The sequence below is a fragment of the Peromyscus californicus genome, unplaced genomic scaffold, assembly GCF_007827085.1.
Source record: "Peromyscus californicus insignis strain IS unplaced genomic scaffold, ASM782708v3 Scaffold_24__1_contigs__length_46423439, whole genome shotgun sequence".
In the NCBI taxonomy this organism is placed as follows: domain Eukaryota; kingdom Metazoa; phylum Chordata; class Mammalia; order Rodentia; family Cricetidae; genus Peromyscus; species Peromyscus californicus.
In genome coordinates, this window is record NW_026294535.1 from 33,940,734 (window position 1) to 33,965,792 (window position 25,059).

At 42.6% G+C, this 25,059-nt stretch overlaps 1 protein-coding gene across 3 annotated transcripts in view; it reads right to left on the bottom strand.

Moving 5' to 3' along the window:
* Positions 1–641: 641 nt before the first annotated feature.
* Positions 642–25,059, bottom strand: part of Rab3ip (RAB3A interacting protein) — a 44,573-nt gene continuing 20,155 nt past the window's right edge. For 2 of the 3 annotated variants that reach the window (XM_052753419.1, XM_052753418.1), the window contains exons 5-12: positions 24,431–24,526; positions 16,426–16,503; positions 15,620–15,823; positions 11,493–11,621; positions 10,146–10,258; positions 5,076–5,175; positions 4,921–4,990; positions 642–2,230 (exon numbers count right to left, since the gene is read on the bottom strand). In XM_052753419.1, the coding sequence (XP_052609379.1) occupies positions 2,148–2,230; positions 4,921–4,990; positions 5,076–5,175; positions 10,146–10,258; positions 11,493–11,621; positions 15,620–15,823; positions 16,426–16,503; positions 24,431–24,526 (873 nt within the window). In that variant the 3' untranslated portion in view covers positions 642–2,147. The remainder of the gene's footprint in view (positions 2,231–4,920; positions 4,991–5,075; positions 5,176–10,145; positions 10,259–11,492; positions 11,622–15,619; positions 15,824–16,425; positions 16,504–24,430; positions 24,527–25,059) is intronic. The other variant, XM_052753420.1, reaches the window with a different exon arrangement.

Below are 25,059 nucleotides of genomic sequence, written 5' to 3' on the forward strand. Positions count from 1 at the left end.
TGCTGAGTTTATCGTCTTCTAGCATCTTATTTTTATTTCCGTGTCATGTGCTTTTCTACTTGGTCATTTTTATTCCTGTTGCCCTGCTGACACTGCTACCTTTAGCAGGTAAGAAATCTAATGAAACTCTACAATTCCTGGTCTGTGCCCACTGCCGATGCTGGAAAGTGTTCGTTCAGGATAGTCAGAGACCTGCTGTTCCTTGTCTTCCTGTAGTTTTCTCATTTACGCTATCAACGAGCTTTGCCCAAATATCTGGTTCATTGGGATTTGTTTTGTGGTGCTAGGGATGGAAGCCAGGGCTCTGTGCATGGTGGGCAGGTACTCTACCAGGGAGCTACACATGGAAGCCCCACTTTTTTTTTCTTTCAATTTCAGCATCTCCTGAACTTGTTTTTCTTATTTATATACTGTCTCCAAAAGTGATTTTGTGGAAAAGCTTCGGAAGCCTTGAATGAGCACATTCGGTTTGATTCTGTGGGTGGTTCAGATTTCTAGTGGGCAATCCGGCCATGGCCGCGACCATCCTTAAACACTAGGCATGAACACGCAGGAAGACCCACAATGTTCACAGAAGTGTGCATGCATAAGGTAACTCACCACAACGTCACGATATGTAAAGAACTGAAAACAACCCAATCTCTAGAAACAATTAAATTGTTTAATTACAATCAACATACAGTGATCAGGGTGTGGAGATCTGCACCAGAGAAAAGGCCTGCCAGGTACAGGGGTTGTCACCAAGCTTGATGTCCTGAGTTTGCTGATCACTGGAAACCACACAGGGGGAGGAGAGAACAGATTCCCAAAAGCTGTCAGGTACCTCCAATGCACAGGCACGCCCCCACACAAATACATAAACTGCAAAAACCTTCTTTTTAGGATGTGGAGGTTTAATCACAGGGAAATCTTATTTATTTATAAAGCAAGAAGGAAGGGCTGGAGAGATGGCTCGAGGCTCTTGCAGAGAACCTACGTTCAGTTCCCAGTGCCCACCTGGCAGCTCACAACTGTCGACAACTCCAGTTCCAGGCCTGACTCCCTCTTCTGGCCTGTGTGCACTAGGCACGAGTGTGATGCACATACACACATGAAAACATTCACACACACACACATACACACACATACAATCAATAAACAAGTCTTTTTGTTTCAGAGCCTGAGCGTAGGAGTAGAAAACACCTCGGAGTCCAAGGCTTTTCTTCAAAGCTGTGAGCAGACAATAACGTGGGGTCTCCTTTCCTACACTTTGTCTCCATCATGAACCTCTTTTACTGGCAGGAATTATGTTAGTAGTTTCTTCGTGTTGGCTTTAGTTAAAACTTAAGAGATCAAGTGGTTGCCCAATACCTCAGAACTAGCAGATACTGTTCTTTTAGACCACGACACTGTTTGTTTATTTAATATCCTTTGATTCCATGATAGTGCTCAATGCGTAACCTGAGCCCCTACATCAGGTTGCTCAAGAACGCTCCTCTAAGGTTAAGCTCTCTTGGCTCTTCATTTTCTGTTTGACAAATCACTACAATAAAGGAATTCACTGGGTTATTGCAAGCAGAGTAACAATAGCTTCCAAACCCCAGTTAAAAACCTTTCTGCAAAGGAGGAGTGGAGAGGGGGGCGGGTGGGGGAGGGACTGGGAGGAGAGGAGGGGGGGTGGGGAAAATGTTATCGGGCTAGAAAAAAAAATTAATAAAAGAAAAAACCTCACGGTGGAAAATGAAACAAATTAAAACCTGTGTTTCAATGTCAACATACACACAGACACACACGGAGTCCTGTTCACACAGCTCCCTCCTTGCTTCCCACAGGGTACCACGTGAAAACTCCTGCTGCCGTCTGCGACTCTCTATGTCAAGTCAGAGCTAAGGAAGAGACACACACTCAGTCTGATATTTATTTGGTGCTTTTGATTTGCAGTGTTGAATTACCATCACCAGCACACCTGCAACTCTTCGTAGTGCGCTCCATTAAGGGATAAGTAAGTACAGCTCAGTCGCTTTCGGAGAAATCACAGCGCTTCTTAGTGTCATATGCAAGAGGACCTAAGTCTTGCGTCCTCTCCTCGGAAATAAATATTAACCATAACAATGTTCCGCCACTCTTCAGTTGTCCAGGGCGGAGCACACACGGCCCCATGCAGTGCGTCAGAGTTCCTCTTTGAAATATCCCAGCTTTGCCAACGACATCTCCTTTCTCAACTGCATAACTTCCCAAAACATCTGATCAACTGCACAGACAGAGAAGAGACATGTCAATCATAACGTGTAATTACTACTCAATCGTCAAGGAAAATGTGAGCTTTGCTGAAATGCAAAGCTGGGCCTTTCCTCACACTGCGCATGTCTCACAGACTTCTCCGTGTTCTTGTGGGCACCCAAGTAGCAGCCATTAAGCAATACTCATTAGTTATGTTGTGATAAACACAGGTAAAAGTAGGCATTTCAGTGTCTAGAGTAAACACTAATTCTGTTCCCTCCTTAAGTATATTAATGCTCAATTATTCAAAGGCTGTTATTCAACTGGAGAGTCTTCTGCACTGGGGTGTTCTTCCTTGGATGTTTCATTCTCCCAGGACACAGAAAAGTCAGTAATGTTCCTTGAAGTGATAAAGGGAAGTTGTTTTGTATGGCTCAAGTCAGAAATAAAAACAAATGCTGACGTTCAACTGTACATTTCCATTGTCCACACTTCTTTTTTAAATTCCCAGTCCAAGTGGGAGAGGAGGGCTCTGTGCTTCAAGCCATACAAGGTCTGTGGTCAGCACACGCTGACTCGTCAGTGGTCTCATCAGGGGATATCTGTCCCTAAAGCACATCTGGCAATGTCTGAAAACAGTGAAAACGCTTTTCACTGTTGTGTCTTGAGGTTCTACTGGTATCTAATGAGTAGAGGCCAGAGATGCTGTAAAATATGCTATAACACACCCAAACACACACACACACAATTATCCAAGCTCAAAATATCAATACAAGAAAGTATTCATTATCTGAAATGCTTGTGAGAAGAAAGGGACCAGATTTTAATTTAAAACAAAACAAAACAAACATTTACAAAGACACAATGAGATAACCTTAGGGAAAGGGCCCAACTTCCAACTCAAAATTAAAAGGCTTCAATTCGGAGCCTGTGTGGTGGCTCCAGAGGCAGAGACAGGAGGATTTCTGTGAGTTTGAGGCCAGTCTGTTCTACAGAACAAGTTCCAGAACACACAGAGCTACAGAGTGAGACCCTGTCTCAAAAAAAGAAAGTTTCCTATGGCTCTTCTACACAAAGCCTAAAAGTAGGATTTTTATTGTACACGCATCCTAACTATAAGGTCAGGCATGGTCTGCCTGCTTGTGGTATTACGTCCATGCTCGATGTTTTGTATCTTGAAGCATTTGTGTTTGGGGGGTTAAGGTGGCCAGGCTGTAGTACAAAGGCTGAGAAACTGTGCCTTGGATTTAAGTAACCCTAGTCCTTTTTTTTTTTTTTTTTTTAAACATAAGGTTCAGATAATGAATAGGTTTTAAAATTAAAATTTTGGCTTTATACAAGGGCCCTACATGGTATATCCTGTATACTAGATACATGAAGTGCAAAAATAACAGAAACCAGTGGGAATATCACATCTGTCACTCCATTCAAGGCACTTTCTTCCTATTTTCATGAAGCAAATTGTTTTCAGACTTCCCTCAAATCTTTTATTGTCACAAGGAGAAAATTTGCATCATATTATCCATGAACAGGTATCCAAAAGATGTTATTAAAATTATAAAAATCATTACACACTTACAAACTACATTTGTTTTATAGCCTTTAGCTCCAACATTAGAGACTGGTCCATGCCTCCTTTATACATTAAAATTAATTATATGCAATTCTAAATAAATATGGCAGTTCCATATACCAGAGCCATAAGGACTGAATTGAGTCTTTGCCAGTCTAATTTTCCCATAAATTTTTCACTCGTGTATGTGACTGAAAAGAATTAGTCTTGCAGTACAGAAATATTTTCAACACCTATAAAAATCTACATGGAGAATTTCCCACAATGTCAAATACGAAAAGATGGCTCTTCCTTCAGTTCTGAAACAGTCATGTGTACTCAGTAAGTGCGCTCTGTAGCTGTCATAAGGCACCAGCCTTCATGCTGGGTAGTTAAGACTCTGGGTTACAGTCCATTAGCAACCCTGGAAGGCGACACTGAAATCTTAACATAATCACAACAGTCAGCGCATCCGTTTCTGCTGCTTCAGAATGCGGTGATCTTCTCTCTGTTCAGAATCATCACATCAATGCCTTCTAAAGTCACACGTGAAAGTCGAAACCACAGGAAACTGACAGTTGGCCCCTTACACTTTCCATCAATGAGAAGAAATCCAACCACTTGTAGAGTTTGCCCCTCATTCTCACACACACCCTCCAAGTACTGGCAACCAAACTGGGACTTCACTCGTGCTCAGGGAGCACTCTACCACTGAGCTACACCCACCCCAACATTTATTCTTAAACTTCTTTGATTTTTTTTTTTTAGGCAGGATGCCATTACCTTGCTTAAGCTGGCCTTGAACTCATCCTACAGTTCTCAATGGCCTTCAATCTGTTATCCTCCTGTCTCAACCTCCCAAGTAGGTGCCATTTAATCTTTCAAGGGTAAATGCAGTAAGCTCCAGACACCCTTTACATTTATAGTTTGACTTATCATATATCCCTAGCAAGGTAAAACTGGTTCTGTTCAAAACTCAGGAGTGAAATGAGGGAAATAAAAACATCATTTTTGGAAGACACATTTCTTTTCTAAAGGATCCATACATTTTGTTAGAACTATAAGGGAAATTCACTGGACCACAGGTATAACGGTTTATTTCTGCACATTGCTTGTCCTGATTGGCTAAACTTCAATGTAAATGTTCACAATGAATTGAGAGCACTCACCATCCTGCTGTTTCACAAGTCCCTGCTGAATATATCGAATGTATGTAAAAAAGTTACATACAGAAGTGATCTAGGACGAAGGGAGAGGTGTCAGTACTAGTCAGTTTTACGGCAAAGCAAACATTATTAAACATCATGGTCATGTTGTCACTTACCCTGTATCTGCAAAAAGGAGAAATATAGTAATAGTTGCTTGAATCCCCTAGTTTAATTCTGTGCTTACAGGACTTACTCTGGCCAGTGAGAGCACATTTTCTGCAAAATAACAAATTTCAGTTTTATTTTATAATTAAAAGCATTGCCCCCCCCCCTTTTTTTTTACAAGTCGTCTCTTCATTAAGATACAAATTATCTGAGAACCTAATGTATGTCAGGCCTGTTCTGGATGCTGGACCACCGTAATGAAAAGCACCAAGTCCCTGCCATGTGGACTTCTGTTCCAGTAGGGGCTTCGGACCGTAACACTGAGCATGCTTCTGGAAACGGACGTGGATGTTTTCCATACATGCCCTAGCTGAGAGCAAATCTACAAGGGAGGGAGGCAGCAGCTGCAGGTCAGTGCTCCGCCTGCTAACAGAACTTCATCTTCCTAGCTGAAAAGACTCTAGTCCAGATTATTCAAGTCTTAAAAACCATTGCTAGTGGTTTGCAGGGTAACAGCCTCCAAATGGAATGTGTTCGATTGGTAGGTCTGGCTGTAGGTTTGGCTGCATTTAGTATGCGACGTAAGAAGTATAAAGAAATAAGATGGCCTTTCAGCAGGAAACCTTCACACCTGAGTGAGAGGTCCATCTCACACCATCCTTTCTACCTGCAGCCCTTCTGGCTGGACAAGGCTACACAGTTCTGGAGGGTATACTGTGGCTCACTCCTCTTGAAGGCCTGTCACCAAGCAGCCATTCACTGACTGCTACGTAAGTGATGAGCCTCCTGTCACCACGCTGCTCCAGGAGGGGAAGCAGGTTATCAGGCTGGACTTGCAGCAGCCTGGCCATCAACCCAGTCAGCTGGGAGCTGGAGCAGACACAGCTACCAGTCTTTGTCAATGCAAAATTAGCATAGCTCTCAGTACAACTAAGTGGCCACAGCACCTGACGTGACATCACAAATTACACAACAGAGAACAACAATATATATATATATATATATATATATATATATATATATATATGAACTACATTAGATTTCAGTTCTACCTAAAAAAAAACACGACCCAAATGTTCCTCCACATTAAGAAACCAAGTGGAAAATACATTATGTGGAACAGGGTAATTTTAGAGGTGGCCCTGCAAATCTCTTTTCAAAGAGATTATCTTTTAACTCTTTTCAAAGAGATTACTTTACTTACTGTGCACACTTATACATACACACACACACACACACACACACACACACACACACACACCTGCAAATTGCTTTATGCTCTGTGGCAATATTTCAAAGTACTAACTACTAGCTTGGGAAGGGTCAGAGGTCAGTAAATTTAAGTTGAAAGTCCTTGTAACTTGCAAAAGGTGTAACTTATTCAGAAGGAAAACGACCCTTGAATAAAAATAAATAAACAAAAAATAAAAATAAATAAAAAATAAAAAAAAACAAGTTATACCTATTCTGAAAATTTATTCTTTTAACATCTTGCTTCATTTTGAAAGGATTTTGTTAAAGTGTTCTCAGGGATTAATTTTTAGAATAATAAAATAAAAACTGCCCTTCGGAGAGAGGACCAAGCTCTGGCTTGCCAAGTCCCCCTCTGCTCTGTGGAGGGTCTTTCTCTGTGTAGGCATATGTTTCTTCGCCCCTACTAAAAGATTTTCTCCAACTGCCTTTAAAAACAGCGTTTCTTAGACGGCCATTTCTAAATGCTAATACAGGCAGTCAATACACGCTTGATTCTGGACTCCACACTCACCTGCCTGTCTCTCTGATGCTGTCATAGAACACGCTACTTCCTGCTCCTTGCTCACGCTTGATGTATGGGGGAAGGGCTTGATCCTGCCTCAACTGAATATACCAGGCTTTGCTGTCCCCCCATATGAGGACTTACCCTTTTGGAGGAGAGCATGGGTGGTGAGTCAGGGGGAAGGCGGGGGTGGGGAGGTGGGGGAGTGGGAGGAAGGATGAGAGGGGATCTGTGGTTAGTTTGTAAAATGAATAAAAAAATTAAAAAAAAAAAAAAAAGAGCACGCTACTGCTGCAGTACTTTCCATAGCTCTGGTCTCGAGAGCTCAGATTCTCGCTTGTCTTATCACATGGGGATGGCTGCACATAAATCCAGACCCATAGCTTCTTTCAAGCCAGAACTTTTTCTACTGATTTCTAAGATACTTCCAACCATTCCTCAAATGGGCGGTCACCTCTAACTTCTTCCAGCCCCAACCCCATCTAATTTTGATTTCATCTGTCACATCTCTTTCTTACCCGTCTTACCCGTCCTCTGAACAGACTGTTTTCCTGTTGAATTTATCCAGTTCCACCCGCACTCCAAACCCTAGACCAAATCTCTCCACCTCCTAGCTGGGAGCAGTGGCTCACGCCTTTAATCCCAGCCTCGAGAGGCAGAGGCAGGCAGATCTGTGAGTTCCAGGACAGCCAGAGCTCTATAGTGAGACCCTGTCTCAAACTCAAACACACACGCACACGCACGCACGCACACACACACACACACACACACACACGCACACACGCACACACACTCTCTCTCACACTCACACCTCTCCACGTCCCGGGGAGTCCCTAATCACTAGAGTGGCCGTGCCTTTCTCAAAATTCTTACAGCACTGTACCATTTCTTTAATCACATTTTCGAAACCTGGTCCCCAAGAGACCTGGCTAGGCCTTTACCTTACAGTTTGTTTAACAGTGCAATACCTGAGCCAGCAAGACAGCTCACTGGGCAAAGGCACTAGCTGTAGAGTGTGACAGTCTGAATTCAGTCCCTGGAAGCCACAGAGGGGAGAAACCAACTCCCAAAAGGTATACTGTGACTTCACATGCATGCCACAACATTCTGCCCCACGGAAAGAAAAGAAAACGTACTAATAAAGAGAAGACCAACTCTCCCTTCAGTTCTACACAGAATATATACGTGTTTCCCACAAATGCCTTCCTTCCCTGACCATCCCCATAAGCACTGATGTAAATTGCCCTCTAAATCTAACCTATCTAATTGGTTTACTAAGACCACATTGGTCCATAGCACCATTTGTCATCACCTGGAATATACTTTCATTATGTATAGTATGCGTGACATAATACAAGCATACACAAATTCTATAGTAAAAACTGCCGCATATCATGTTTAAAATAAGGCATGATTCAGACCTGCAAAGTACAGACATTGCTGTCATTATATCTGGTTTTCCATTTGAGAGGCTGCAGGGCTGAAAGGAAAATGTTTGGTGTTTGCAGAATTTAATACTATAAATTCCCCTAAAATTCAGAGGTCGCTGTGCTGTATGTAGGTCACAGCACTAGTTTAACACGATGACAACTCGGAGTAGATGTGTGACCCCCAAAACACACACGTGACCAGTTACACTAGCCAAGCGGACACGTGGTGCCAACATCCTGTAGTCATCCTGAGACTGTGTGAGTAACAACAGAGACAGATCATACCTTCTCAACAGACTCACTAGCCCCCAGCATCACAGCAGCTGGGCGGGAGCAGAGGACTCGGTGAGCTTTCTGGAGCTTCCAGTCTCCCTCAGAAGCCCACCCTGTTATTCTTAAAACGGAAGTTAAGGCACAATTACATGCTGGTTTGGGGCAAAAACACTTCCCCGAGGTTTTAGGCCTTCTTCTCCGAGGACTGGATGGGAAAGCCTGCCCTGCTGTGAAATACAGTTGCCCTCCCTTTGACAATTCATAGTTTCCAAATGCCTGTCACGTGAGGAAGACCAAACTATCTGCCAATTTCAGAATCTTTTATAGAAATATTATGGAACGTAGGTGTGGTGATATATTGTGTACCCTAATAAACTTGCCTGAAGATCACAGAACAGAAAAAGCCAGGCAGTGGTGGCACACACCTTTAATCTTAGTACTCGGAAGGCAGAGATCCATCTGGATCTCTGTGAGTTCAAAGCCACCCTGGACTACATGAGATTGACTCAGTCTAGGAGAGAAACAGAGCCAGGCAGTGGTGGCACACACCTTTAATGCCAGTACTAGGAAGCACATGCCTTTAATCCCAGGAAGTGATGGCTGGGCAGAGAAAGGTATATAAGGAGACAGGAACTAAAGGCTTTTCAGCATAAGCGTCCATTTCGGCTAGAGGCCTTTCAGATAGAAAGCCTTTTCAGGCTGAGGAGTTGGTGAGGTAGAAGGTGGTGGCTGTGGCTTGTTCCTTTGTCTCTCTGATCTTTCAGCATTTATCCCAATATCTGGTTCCAGGTTTTTTATTATAAGACCTTTAGAAAATCCATGTTACGCGTAGGGACTATTTTTTTAAATTATGTATATATACATATATATCGGATCTGTGTGTGGGTATGTTCACATAAGTGCTGGAGTCCACACAGGCCAGAAGTATCAGATCTGAGTTATAGGGACTTGGGAGTTGCCTGATGTGGGCGCTAGGACTGAACTGGAGTTCTCTCAGGAGCATCAAGTGCTGCTTACCACTTAACACCGAGCCGTCTCTCCAGCTCCTGGTGCCCTGTTTTGACTCCTGGTTAGACCAGCTCTAAGTCAGTACCTTCCCAAACTGGTTTTGATGGCAGTCCTAAGACCAAGTATTTACTATACCAACCCATAGATAACTCGTTCATTCTCTCTGTCAAAACAAAAATTTGGCCAGCAATTCACTAGACGGACTGTGAAACCCACTTGCTTCTCACCCTTAGTCCACCTGCATCCCCAGCGTGCACTCTGTCACTGAAAGGATGCTTCTCTGGAGAAGCCCATGCCCACCTCTTGCTTAAGTCAGTGCCAGTGGCCTTCCCTTGGGTTCTTCTCATCCTCCACAGCCACACTGAAATCTAAGAATGCGCCACCTTTCTTTACCAAACAGACCACAACTTTGTCTGGGGGGAAAATAAGCTTAACTTTGAAAAGCACCAATACCATCTGGGGATTTGTCTTTGGGCCACAGACACCAAGAAGAGACTGAGGAGGAGGAGAACAATAATCACATTTACAAGACACAAATGAATAAACACAACACCACAACACAAACACCTTTGAGAACTCACTCTTTCCCACAAGGCATGGGTGTGAAAACCTACTTTGGCCCTCCACATTCCACAGCGGAAGCCTTCACGAATCGGATGGGCTGCAGCCCCACAGGCTCGATGCTTAGAGTGTTGTTCTCCACGGCCTCCAGGACAGCTGAAGCCAGCTTAAGACAACAACAACAAGAATTAAATGCTGGCAGAAAAAAAAAAAAAAATCAAAATAAGGTAGTAAGTATAAGTTAGTCTCCCTTCAATTTCACAAACTTGGCCTTAGCCACCACAAAGAAGGGAGAAAAAGCTCCAACCACAATCTCCATTTAATTCCTTTCATAATTCAAGCAGTCATGATGGGCAACTAAGTTACAGTGGAAGAATTTCTTGTATTAACTGGGAGAGGATTAAAGGTATTAATTCCAGTCTCTATCCATTCCTTACCCAAGATTACACATCCACTACAAAAGCCACTTCAAAATTAACATCCTAATGCTACATCTTGCTAAATTTATGCAATAAATACTAGTCATTTACATTAGCACTATGAACTAATTTTAGCTATGTATTTTCTCAACTTGTATTTACAGGCATAAAAATCTATAAAAAAAAATAATATTTTTCCCCAAAGTCTCCTCTGATAAACAGGAAGTAAGAGGTCCGGGTTCCTCCTGGGGTGGTTACCAGCACAGTGAATGGTCGACAATGCAGGCCCATACCCGCTCAGTACTGTGCACGTCTGCAATTCTCCTTACAAGGACGCTACAGCTCGATCCTCAGAAGACTTACGCAAGACTCTCACGACTGAATTCCTTAAACATTAGTTGACAGGCTATTTAGAGACAAACTTGTCACATAGAAGAGCAAACTCCAATTATGACTTTACAGTTGTCTATGATTTATACACTATCTGATCCTCTTAAATGCTTTTAATCTGCCTACTTCATTCTTGCTCTTAACTCTGCAACAAGTGCCAAGTTAGCATTGTTTTCCCTGTTTATTTATGAACATATTTCTGTCCTGGCTTAGGTTCCGTCCTGGCAGTGGTGGAGATCAAATTCAGGCCCTGCAGGGACTAGTCAAGCCCTTCACCCTGAGCTACCCCCCAGCTCCTCACACACACTTATCGTGTGCTGATGAGCCCAGCAACTGCCTGGAACAGAGTGCGTACAGAATGAAAACTGAGCGTGGGTGTGTAAAACAAGCAAGCCCTCCTTCCATACATATCTACACGTCACACTAACACACATCTCAGTGTTGATGACCCTCGGCAAGAGAGAGGGAAAGTGTTCAGAACAGCAGTAATCACATGACATTTTACAGGAATTTATTACATGTAAGACATTAAAATATGTAACAATGACAGTAGAAAGTACAGAAGATCTATTAAAATGAAAAAAAAATTACCTCACTTTTTGCGAATGTTAAGCATGGAAAGATATCTTCCTGATAGATTTTGTCTAAAAAAGGGCATGTTCTGTCCATCGTGGGCTCGTCCTTCCAAGATCTGAATTCATTATACAGAGATAAATCGGCCTAACAAATCAGAGCAAACACAAAACAACTTTAAAAAGAACAAATATGAACCACCTGATAAAACCAAACCCTAATTTAAACATTATTAAAAGGAAATGTTCATTTAAAGTAATAAAATTCTATCGTCCCGTAATACACAATAGCAATTTTTCTTTAAAACTGATTAACTGAGTCTTTGGGTATGTCCACTATGATGTTCAAAGATGTTGCCAACATCTGAACCTCATGGGTCTCCAAATATTGTGGCTACTCTCTTCCCCCATCTGAGGGTCTCTCTATATACCCCAGCTCTCTGGAAATCACTGTGTGAGCAGGCTGGCCCTGACTAGGCTCCTGCCTCTGCCTGACCACTACACCCAGCAATACCGGAGCTCTCTGAAGACAAAGACTGCTCTGAATAGGTACTGCTCACTAGTCTTTTCTGAAAATTATCAATCCAGAGCCAAGGTAATTATTTATAACTTTATTTAAAGTGGAAAAAAATGAGTCTGACCTGTGAAATCTAGTGTGGGATGAAAACTGAGAGTGATTGTTTTTTAATAAAGATAGTCCTGGCTGAGCGGTAGTGGCGCATGCCTTTAATCCCAGCACTCGGGAGGCAGAGGCAGGTGGATCTCTGTGAGTTCAAGGCCAGCCTGGTCTACAGAGCGAGATCCAGGACAGGCACCAAAAACTACACAGAGAAACCCTGTCTCGAAAAACCAAAAATAAACAAACAAATAAATAAATAAATGTAAATAAGTAAAGACAGTCCTAAAAGGTTGGCTAAAATATCCGTTAGTGCCAGCCAGAGGGCAAAGGGCAGCAGCATGCACACCCTGCTGCGCTGACCTCCTGAACTGCCCTGCAGCAGCAGTAACCAGCCACGCCTCCTCCTGGCCAGCCTCGTCCCCTCTCCTTGTACTCAATGTGACCTAAGCCCTCTTCTCTGCAGACCCTCAGACCCCAGCCTACCGAGCCCACTCAAGGCCACCAACCGACACACAGGGCACACGCCCCAATACAGGGCCGCGCCCTCAGCCTCACAGAGCTCTGGGCCACACTTGCAGGGGCTGAGTACCCTGTGAACACGCACTGTGGGCTGGGGCTGGCCTGGGGTAGCTTAACCAGAGCTGCAGCGCCCATCAGAGAATGAAAGGCTCAGGGCACCGTGCTCTCCTAGACTTCAAAGGTGAATAATGGCAATAAAATCTCAACGTGCTCATTTTTCATTCCAAGACATAAATTTCTTGAGTCAAAGCTAAAGTCAGGAGGATAAACCATATTAAGAGATAAATATTTAAGATTTCAAATTCACTTGTGAAGTTAATCGAGAAAATAGAAATAAGCCCCAAAGCAGGAAAGTGAATAATAATCAAAGGAAAGATTCTGGCTTAAAGGCACTAATTGAAACCACTTCCTAAAAGCTGACTCTTTCAGGAACCATGGTTCCCTAAGCACTTTATAAATGCTTAATCCTCTGATTTGTGCAGGGCTGATATGGTGATGCCAGTTTACAGATAAGGCTAGGACTTAAAGAGATAAAGTAGCTTCCCAAAGCCACACAGTGTGCCAGCGGGTTTCTATGTCAACTTGAGACAAGCTAGAGTCCCCTAAAAGGAGGAAACCGCAACTGAGAAAATGCCTCCACAAGATAAAGCTGTAGGCAAGCGAGCCCAAGGGGCATTTTCTTAATTTGTGATTGACTGGGGAGGGCCCAGTCCATGGTGTGGGTGCCATCCCTGGGCTGGTGGTCTTGGGTTCTATAAGAAAGCAGGCTGAGCCAGGCGGCGATGGCGCACGCCTTTAATCAGAGCACTCGGGAGCCACAGCCAGGCAGATCTCTGTGAGTTCGAGGCCAGCCTGGTCTACAGAGCGAGATCCAGGACAGGCACCAAAACTATACGGAGAAACCATGTCTCAAAAAACAAAAAAAAAGAAAGAAAAAAAGAAAAGAAAAGAAAAGGAAAGGAAAGGAAAGGAAAGGAAAGGAAAGGAAAGGAAAGGAAAGGAAAGGAAAGGAAGAAAGACTGAACGAGCCGGGGAAGCAAGCCAGTCAGCAGCACCCCTCCATGTCCTCTGCATCAGCTCCTGCTCCAGAATCCTGCTCTGTTTAGTTCTGATCCTTAGATGATGAAAAATGACATGGAAGCCTAAGCAAAGTAAACCCTTTCCTCCCCAACTTGCCTTTGGACAAGGTGTTTCATCACGGTGATAGTAACCCTGACTAACACACACAGTTAGACCCCAAAGCCCTGCACTGTGTACATGTCTGCACACACGTGTGTTAAAAGCTTTCAGAACACCATTTCTATGACTGAAAGCCCCACCACGTTTTCTAGAGAAACAGACACATTCCATTTCATTTCAGATAAACTATCCTAGAACAGTGATTCTCAACCTTCCTAACACTGTGACCCTTGCATCCAGTTCCTCAGGCTGCGGTGACCCCCAATCATAAAGTTACTTTCATTGCTACTTTATAACTGTCATTTTGCTACTGTCATGAACCGTAAAGATTTGAATTTTCTGATGGTCTTAGGCAACCCCTGTGAAAGGGTCATTCGACCCGAGAGGGGTTGTGACCCACACGTTGAGAATCATTGTCCTAGGGCATACTTCATTCAAACCTTGATTTCTTTTGTGTAATAAAACTTCCTGACATTTTCACAAAGCATCAGGATATAAAGTGTAACCAGAACTCAAAAGTGGGTACATGTTGCCTATTCATATGCATTTCAAAAATAGAGAAGCTTTTAAAATGGTGAGAAACCATCTAAAAAGTTTTACTATAAGCAACAGGAGAAAATATATTACAGTTACTAAGTCAAAACTACAATAAAAGCTAAAATTCTTTAAAAGTACACTTATTTAAAGTCAAAGAAATCAGAATTAAAGCAACCGCTAAAGAAGTGTGTTAGATATATTTAACAGAAACAAATATGAATTTCAGATTTTGCTACATTCAGAGTTGGATAAGAACTAAACTTTTCTGGTGACCATATTCCTTCCAGTAGTTGAACAATGGTAACTCAGTTACAATAGTTAACCTTGGTAATTCAATCTAGTAATTCCTGGCTTCTACACACAAATTAACCGAATAAACACCAACAGCTTCTTCAGCATGGATTAGCTCAAGCTCAACAATGAACACAGCTTTTAAGAAAATGAGGATCCTCCCAGAATTCTTTTTTTTTTTTTTTTTTTTTTTTTTTTTTTTGGTTTTTCGAGACAGGGTTTCTCTGTGTAGTTTTGCGCCTTTCCTGGGACTCACTTGGTAGCCCAGGCTGGCCTCGAACTCACAGAGATCCGCCTGGCTCTGCCTCCCGAGTGCTGGGATTAAAGGCGTGCGCCACCACCGCCCGGCCCCTCCCAGAATTCTTGATCAACCCCCTTAGAAACAGTTTTCATCACAAATGATAATAAAACTAACAATGTTTAATAATTATATAATTTCTACTCTATACATTTCAGAATATATAGTATCTAAGTTATCGTTATGTTTTCTAAAATTCGAGGCTTCTATTATTTCTGGGTTCCGTTCGTTTTCTTGCTTAATTATTTGAATCAACTCTAGGACTTTCGTACTGTTGTAAAAATCTGCTTCTCTCAGATTCCGAATAAAAAGAGCTAACAGTAATCTTTAAGAAAATCATCTGATTCTCACACTCTTATACTTCCATTTGAATACTGCACTAATGGAGCACGCCGACTAGTGAGGACGTGACGGCCACTGGCTTTCCTTTACACAGCACGCGCCAGTTTCTTCCCTGAATGAAAATCTGAAACGCAGAAACTTACCAGGTCTGCAGCGGGGACTCCAAGGCCAGCCAGCAGAGAACAGGAGGGAAGGGCCCCTGACAGCAGCCAGCTCTAGATAAAGCCTCCCCCATCTTAATATTGCACAGTTGGTACTGAAAAAATTTGGTGGCAAAAAAAAAAAAAAAAAAAAAAAGATGACAACGGACACCTCCGTGACGGGAAGTGACAAGTCAGAGGGGACGTCCTTGGCGCATTACCTCTTTGCAGTCCTTCACAAGTGGCTGGATCACACTGAGGTCCTGGTGGCTGCCGCTCATGGCACTGCTGGTACTTTTATTCCTGGTGTGCCCCCTTTTGAAAGGGGTCTTTCCGGCCGCCAGAGGCTCCTGGGTCGGTGACGTCGGAGAGCTGGACAGCACGAGTGTCTTCAGGGCGGCCACTTCAGCTTGAAGTACGTCAATCTTGAAGAGAAATCAGCACCGTCACACACACAGCATGCTTTATGACAGATGTGGCCGAACGTCAGCAGTTTGGTCAACACACTTTCAAGGACAAAAATAAGTTCAATTTGTATTTTCTGTGGGGTAATGAAAGGAAAGTAATCCAAGTTTTTGGGGTGTCCGTATGGCTTGCATTCAACTGCCAGCAATGTCAAAAGAAAAAATTTAAATGGCCAAAAAAAACCTAACATTAATGTGGATTTTCAAAATCCTTAAGATATATTAGCTTACAATTAGCCGTAGCTCACTCCTAAAATAATCTATTTAGGTGTCCTTTTTTCCAAAGTACTAAGAAAATAAGTATTAACTTTTAATTGTGACTATCGAATCCTTTTATGTGATTTACAGTTTTACAGAGGTTGACTGTGATACAAATGCACCAGTGTTCAGCGTCAATGGTACCTGTATGCACCTAACTATGTTCTCGTTCACGGTTTCTACGGTTTCCAAACGTAAAGTAAGCACCGCTTCTCCCATCAGAACAGCGCCAACGGTTGCTAAGCACCGTGGAAACCGGGATGACTGACATCCTCCTAGTCCGTGACTAAGGCAGTGAGACTCACTTTTCCTTGGGCTTCCTTCAGCTGCTTTTCCGCCGTGGCCTGCTTGACATTCGCTTCCCTCACCATCTTGTGGGCTTCCTGAAAAAGTCAACACCTCACGTTGTGGAGATGAAGTGTGTTAGCACGCATTTTCAAAGCACGTTTCCGCAGCTACCTCTGACTGAAGCCAAGGCATACTGCCGAGTTCTACCCTGGAACTAAGTTCCTGGTCCGCTCCAGGAAAAGCAATTGGCATTAGAAGAACAGGAGGGCAAAGTGTGGACCAGACACTCTCCACTGAGCATCGATTAGCCACTGTGGCAGCCAAGGTGGGTCCAGACAATCCAACAAACACCTGCGTCGGGACTGTGACCGTTAAACGGACAGAGGACGACGGCAGGGCAAGCCACGTGTTTGCAACTAGGGGTCTGAAACTCAATCAGGGTACACACACCTATTGTTCAGTCGCAGGAAAAATACACGGAAGGGACGAGTAAAAACTGTGAACACCCCACCAGGAGCGACGACTGAGGAGTTTCCGTTTCCAGGAAACACGAATAAAATGATATGGGTGAAAACTGTACTGTACAGCGTGACCTGGGAAGGGAAATCAGTCTACCCTCTAGCGGTCTTGACGTCCTCATGCAGCAGATAGGAAATTGTAGGAAACTGCAGTGTGTACTGGCCTTTTAGTCATAAACATCTACTCATGATGTCTCTTTATGAGGGACTGTTCCAGGGGTACTGTTCCAGGCTCTGACAACGAACCAGGAAAAGAGACAAAGGCCCTGCTCCTGAAGAGCACGTGCTCAGGGAACGTTCTAACAACAACAAAATTGGGCTAATAATCCGATTTTATTCTAAGTGAAAGATGAAGTCTTTTTTTTTTTTAAGAAAGAGAATAACATGATCTCATATTTTAAAGATTATGCTTTTGTGCAAAATAATCTGTACAGGAGATTAAAATGGATCTGAAAACATGGGATTTAAGAGTTCGTATTTCAGAACTTTAATATATCCAAAGGAGATTAAGATATTTAATAAACACACGGTCTGACTACCGAGGCCTGAGCTGCCGAGTGGCAGGGTGGAAATCTCCCTCAGAGGGCGCCATGGCACCCACAGCTGCTCATGTGCTCTTACGGTGTATGGAACTGGACAGACAGCTGCTTATTTGTCTTGTGAACATGAACCTCGATGACATTAAATAATCGAATGTTCACCATCAATGATTTATAACCAAATGAGATGAACCACAGATATACTTCATGCACCATTACGCTGCCTATCTGGCAACGTCCTTACGAACCGTCAGATGTAGTGAGTTCAGCATTTTCCTTTGGAAAACAACAGTTGTTGCAGAATTGCTGAATTTCTCTGGGATAAGTTGGGGCTGTCAAAAGAAGACTATGTGGCAGATATTTTCAAAATAATAAACCTGCCTGCTCTGACCTCTCCTAAGACAAGAGGCATTTAAGTCTAAATGCAGAAGACACTAACGCCAGCCGGAGGACCAGCTGAACCGGCCGGCGATGGACTCAATGTCAACTCTGCAATTTGAATATTTGAATCAAACTTCTTAGAGAGGAGACCTGGAAGAATTGACGTTTAAAATGTCTTTGAAAGCATCAGAGAGAGAAGGAAACAAGTGAGCCGCTAGAACCACGGCCAGGAGAAACCCAAAGGGAGACATGAGGTGACCTTTCCAGTTGCAAGAGGGACGCTGTGAAAGACGCACAGGTGTAAGCGATGTCCCCAAAGAGGAGGGTGCTGGCCTGCGGCAAAACCATCTGAGGAGATGATTTTCTGAATGCGATCGACGGCATGTCAGAACGCAGGATTCCTAACCGTTCGGGTTGTTTTCTTCCGCTGTCTCTCTGAAGGAGAGATGATGGAAGCCTATTTCACCAGGCCTTCCCAAACCTTCTCCACCTGAGAGGCCGAGAACGCCACTTCTAGTGCAAAAGGGCAGAGGCGTGGTTAGACCATTTCAGAAACGGTTAAAATGGCTTTTTAAATACATAACTTTTATTAAAAATTTCTTTGGCAATTTGATATACGTATGCAATGCTTTCTGGCTATTTTCACCCCACCCGTCCTCGCTCCCTCCTACCCGCCACCTTCCCTTTAAAGTCCCTTTCTCACATTCATGTCTTCGCACACGTGACATCTGTGTGACCACGTTTTGAACTATCCACTGGGTCCTGGCGGGCTCGCCTGGATACAAGTGGTACACAAGTAAAGACAATGACTGCATCCTCCTCAGAACCCAGCAGGAGCCAAGAGTTCATCAGGGTGGGGTACGGTCCCTTGAGCCCCTCCCGGTCCCTGCTGAACTGGTGACAGGCCCAGTCTTGTGCAGGCCCAGGGCTGTGAACACTGCATTTCTGCAGCCCTCCTCCATATCTTCTGGCTCTTACATTTTTTTTTTGAACTCCTTTTTTTGAGGGGGAGGGTAATTTCTTTTTTATTTATTTTTTGTTTTTCTGCATCCCAATCAAAGTTTCCCTCCTTTCCCTCTTTGTAGATCCCCCCTTCCACTCCACTCCTCTGTTTCTCTTCAGATAAGGGCAGGCCTCCCTCCTTGGCTATCAGCCAGCCATGGTACATCAAGTTGCAGTGAGACTGGGCACCTCCTCTTCTATTAAGGCTGGATGAGGCAATCCGGTAGGAGGAAAGTGTCCTAAAAGCAGGCAACGTAGTCAGTGATAGCCCCTGCTCCCGCTGTTAGGAGTCCCACAAGAAGACCAAGCTACACAACTGTAACATATACGCAGAGGGCCTGGTTCAGTCCCGTGCAGGCTCCCTGGTTGTCAGTTCAGTCTCTGTGAGCCCCTACGAGCCCTAGTTAGTTGATTCTGTGGGTTTTCTTGTGGAGTCCTTGACCCCACAGGGTCCTATAATCCTTCCTCTCCCTCTTCCATGGGATTCCCAGAGCTCTGCCTCATGTTTGGCTGTGGGTCTCTGTATCTGTTTCCATCACCAACTCCTCTTTTTAATGTTTTTTCTTTTAAATAAAACTTAAGCCAACACTTGAAACAGCAATTTTTCTCTTTTTAAATCCTTTTTTACATTTATTAATTTATTTTGTGCGTGCCATGGCATGCATGTAGAAATCAGAGAACAACTTGCAGAAGTTAGCTCTCCATTTCTACCATATGGGTCCCAGGGATGGAACTTGGATCGGGCTTGGTCACAAGGGTCCTCACCCGCTGAGCCACCTTGCTGGCCCTACAAACAGCAATTTCTAAAAGTCAAACTTTCTAACAATACAATCCAAACACACACTAGTTGGATATCTAAATCCTCAGGAATGATGTAAGAAGAACATATTTTAAATTTTTGTTTTCTGCAGTTAAACCCATATGTTTCTAGAGGAGCAGAAAGCCATATACAGTAAAAACACTGCAATTCCTAACAGACTACAGTCCTGAATCTGCAGTGAGGCATTTCAGGCGGCATTCACTGGTAGTGGAATGCACAATGCTGAGTGAGTATATCGCAGGTTCAGAACCAAGGTGAGGCCATAAGCTGTGACACCAGAGAGCTCCGCAAACACTTGAGGTTCACTGCATGCTTGGTTTCAAGTTAACTTCTGAAGTGTCCACCAACACCTTCTCCTCTTGCCCTATCCTCCACTCAGTTACACAGCCCCAGTTTAAGGAGCTGTGAAATGATTAGGAGTCACCAAACTTCTGTAAAGGGTCAAATGGCATTTGGATTTCAGGACCACAGTTTCTGTTATAATGATTCAACTTGGTTTTAGCACTGTGGAAGCAACCAGAGGTAATACATAAATGAACTGCCTGTCTCAATAAAAATTCAGTAACAGTAAAAGTTGTACTTTCTATTCAAAAACAAAAACATACTCACCTCACCTTGCCCATATTTTTTTGGTGGTGGGAACACTTAAGATCTACTTTTCAGCAAACTTCCAACATACCTGCTACCATCTAACCAACATCTCCATTTCTCCCATTCCTCAAGCCCTGGTAACCACAATCTACTCTGCTCCGATTACCTCAACTACTTCAGAACCCATATGAAAGAGAGACCATGTGTCATGGTCCATTCTTCACATCGTCTATATTGCCTCAAATGGTAAGATTTTTCTTTAACTTTTAATAATTTGTGTGTGGGGAGGTGCGTGCGTGCGTGCGTGCGTGCGTGCGTGCGTGCGTGTGTGTGTGTGTGTGTGTGTGTGTGTGTGCGCCAGAGAACAACCTTCTGGAGCTGACCTCTCCTTCACCAGAGGACCCACTACCGGTGTGTACAGGTTTTAGTTTGATGCAATTCCACTTGTCTATTTTTCTTCCATTTTCTGAGCTTTTTTGTTTCATATTTTAAAATAATCATAATAATAAATTAATTAATAAAACACCTATTCAGACCAATGTCAAGAAGCTTCTCCCGAGTTTCTGCTAAGGTGGCTTCAGGCCCTTTAATTCATTCTCTGGGGTTGTTTCTAGTGTAAGGGTTCAGCTGCATTATCTACGTGTGTGCGTGTCATTTACTGAAGGCACTGTCCTTTCTTCAGTAGGTGTTTATTAGCCCCTCAGTAAGAATCAGCTGAAGCCAGGCGGTGGTGGTGCACACCTTTAATCCCAGCACTCGGGAGGCAGAGGCAGGTGGATCTCTGTGAGTTCGAGGCCAGCCTGGGCTACAAAGCAAGTTCCAGGAAAGGCTCAAAGCTACACAGAGAAACCCTGTCTCGAAAAACTAAAAAAAAAAAAAAAAAAAGAATCAGCTGATTACAAATGCACAGACTCATCTCTGGGCTCTACTCAATTCCACTGGTCTACCTATCTTTCGTCTTTTCAGTGACGCCGTAGTTCTGAAGGCTGGAGCTTTGTCATGTATTCTGAAATCAGTAAATGTCAAGTATCCAGTCTGACAGCTCAAGAGTATTTTGGCTATTTGGCTCTTTTGTAGATCCATGTGAATTTCAGGATATTTCTTCTATTTCTGAAAATAATGTAATTGGGATTTTGATAGTGACTACACTGAATCTATAGATGACTGGTTACATAAAAATTTAACTAAATTAATTCTTCCAAACCATGGAATGATTACTTGTGCATCTTCTTTAATTCCCTTCATATCAACCTACCACAATTTTCAGCATACAAATCACTGTTTTATTTCTAAGGAAGCGATTCTTGTGGATGCTTTTGGGAAACTGTCTTTAATTCCCTTTTCAGATCACTTGCTGTATATCGAAATACTACTGACTTTTTTTTAATCTCAAACTTTACAAAGTTCATTTATCAGTTCTGTTTTTATTGCTGAATCTTTTGGCTTCTCTATATAAATGATAATCATCTGCAAACCTGTTCTGACTAGGATTTAGTACCACATGGCTTCCTTGGCTTGGACCAGAGCACAGAGGAAATACTTTCAGTTCCTCCCAGTGATCACGATGCTGCCTATGTTTAATACATGGTCCTCAGTGTGTGGAAAATATCCCTTTAATACCTCATTTGTTAAAAATTATCATAAATTAATGTTGACTTTTGTAAGATGGTTTTTCTCCATCTGTTGAGACAACCCATGGTTTCTATCTCCTATTAATGGAGTGTGTCACACCAATTGATTTGCTGATGTCAGACCATCCTTGCATTCCAAGAATAAACCCTATTTGGCCATGGTATATGGTTCTTGTCATGTGCTGTTGAACTCAGCTTGTGAGTATTTCAAGAGTTTTGCACCTTAGTGTGTCAGAACTATTGGCCTACAGGGTTTTTCTCATGGCCTCTTCCCTGGCTTTGCCATTACAGTAAAACGGATTTTGTCAAATGTTTTTACAAGTGTGCTCCCTTTTATTTACATTGCTTTGCTTTGGTTTTAGCAAATGTTTGTGATTTTGTTTTACTGTCTGGTAAAAGTCACCTGTGAAGCCATGTAGCACTGGGCTCTTATCGGTGAGTTGGCCTTGGCTTTGCTGTGTTTGTTACTGACCCAGTGTGTCATTGGTCTCTTCTGACTTTCTACGCCATCTTGATCCCTTCTTGATAAACTGTTTATTTCTAAGAATTTCTCCGTTTCTTCTAGAGTATTTGACTGGAGTGTGATTTTTCATACAGGACTCTTGTGACTTTATGAAATCTTCATCTGTCTCTTCCTCCGCCTCTTTTTAAAGCTTTCTCTTTTTCCCTCTGTCTAGTAAAGGTCTTGGTTATTCCTTTTTTCCAAACAGCAACTCTTAGTTTTGTTGATATTTTCCTTTTTTGTCCTTGTTTCTATAACTACTACACTCTGTTACTTTCTTCCTCTTGCTAATCTGGGACTCAGTTTGTTCTTTTTCAAGTTCCTTGAGGTCTGACATTAGGTCGGGTGTCTTCTTGTGGTTCTCTGTGGGCATTACTGTTACGCAGTTTTCTCAGCACCACTTTTACTGCATCTCATAAGCTTTTACTACGCTATGTTCTCAGTGTTTGTCTCAAGAAGTTTCTCAAATTCCTTTTTAATTCCCTCTTTAACCCCACAGTTCAAAGTGTCTTAGTTTCCACATACTTGTGTATTTTGCTGTTTTATTGCTGATTTCTAATTAGCTGTCACTGTGGCTGCAAAAGATTGTGGAAATCTTTTGTCTTTTTAAATTTATAATCAATCTTTCAATGTAACATGAATTACTCTAGACAATATTTCATGTACACGAGAAGAATGTGGATTCTTTTGTCATGTGGGAAGTTCTACGTATGTCCACAGGTACATCTGGTCTAACGCTATCCAACCTACTGCTTCTTTATTTGATTTTCTATCTAAACAATGTATCCATTAAATACAAGGGGTACTAGCATCTCCTACAATTACTACATTGTTGTTTCTCCCTTCAGCTCCGATAGTATTTGCTTTGTATATCTAGGTGCTTTGTTGTTGGGTACATATTTAATTGTATCATCTAATCAAACTGATCTTTTGTCATTATGTAATGACCCTGTCTCTTAATGACAGTTTTGAAAGTCTATTATGTGCAATTCAAATACAACAATGCTTGTTCTCCTTACCAGCTGCACAGAAATCTTTCTCCACTCATTCACCTTCAGGCTGTGTGTATCTACATGTATATTTTGATTGGAGAATTTGGTTTGTTTACATTTAATGTAATTATTATAAGGTACAGACTTACTCTCCCCATGTTGTTCATTTGTGTTCTCTCTATTCTGTAGTTTCCTTGTTCTTCTTTTCTCTTGCTCTCTTCATTGTGGTTTGGTGGTATGAGCGTGTGTGTGTGTGTGTGTGTGTGTGTGTGTGTGTGTGTGTGTGTGTGCGCGCGCATGTGTGTGTGTTGGTATACTTTGATTTTTTTCTCTTTTGTGTATCTAATGTACTTTTTATTTTGATTATCAGAACTCAAACTAAACAGTTCCCCATTATAACACTGATTTCAGCTGATTAACTTCAACTACATGCAGACACTTTAAGATCTGCTAACCCACTGTGCAGCCCCGGGACATGGCGACCTCCACAGTCATGAGCCAGTTCTTTACAAGAAGTGTCTCTCTCTCTCTCTCTCTGCCTGTCTCACACACAGATGCTCCTCTGCATCTGTCTCTCTGTGCCAATGCCACTGCTATCAAGAGTCAAAGCAGAGCTGGGTAGAAATCTTGGTCCTGAGGGCAAGCTGGATATGAAGAGGTGTGCCACCTACTGTCCCTCAAATCACCCTGTGACAATGACTACACCTCAAGGGTGTGCAATCATAAAAGAAAATTAAAAATTAAACAAAGTAGCCCCTAACTAACTGGTAAAATTTAAAACTCAAGTTACTAACCTCTCCTTTTACACATACATGTTTAAACCGCCAGATACTGATAACCTACGGTATTCTACTTCCCTCTTTACACTATTTTAAATTAGGGACTGCATTTCCTTACTATAATTAAAAATTATGTTCTCTTTCTTGCTTAGAGGGATTATGAATACACATGAAGCTAGCCATGTCCTTCTCAAGATTCCTTCATAACCACTTCCGTCAACATGTGAAACTGAGATGTTGCTCTTGGCCACATGGGAACAGACCAACCTCAAACAGACTAGCTGTGAGTTCTTCCAGCTCCTGCCCGAGTTGATCTCGCACTTTCGAAAGCCTCTCACATTCTTCATCTTTTAACTTCAATTCCTATGAGAAATTGATAATTTTGTTTTAGATCTCTTCAGTCTGATATGAGAGTGTATCGACTACATAATAGTTATTAAGCAAATGGTAAAATATTAACACCATCTCCTACATGTTCCTATGGAAAATGCCTAGTCCCTGCTAGATGGAAGACAACCGGACAACTCTCCAGTAACAACTAATCCCAACATGTTACATTAGTCTCTTCCATAAAACATCCTGAGACTAAACATAACACAAAAAACACGATTTCGCTGGGCGGTGGTGGCGCAGGCCTTTAATCCCAGTACTTGGGAGGCAGAGCCAGTCGAATCTTTGTGAGTCTGAGGCCAGCCTGGTCTACAAAGTAAGTTCCAGGAAAGGCACAAAGGTACACAGAGAAACCCTGTCTTGAAAAAACTAAAAAAAACAAAACAAAAAAAAAAAAAATCCACGATTTCCCCTTCGTCTTTTCTCTGAAGATGCTTATTTCTATAGAGCGTGTGCTTCTTTCAATTTTGTATATCAATGCCAATAAAACTAATTACTTTCTAAAG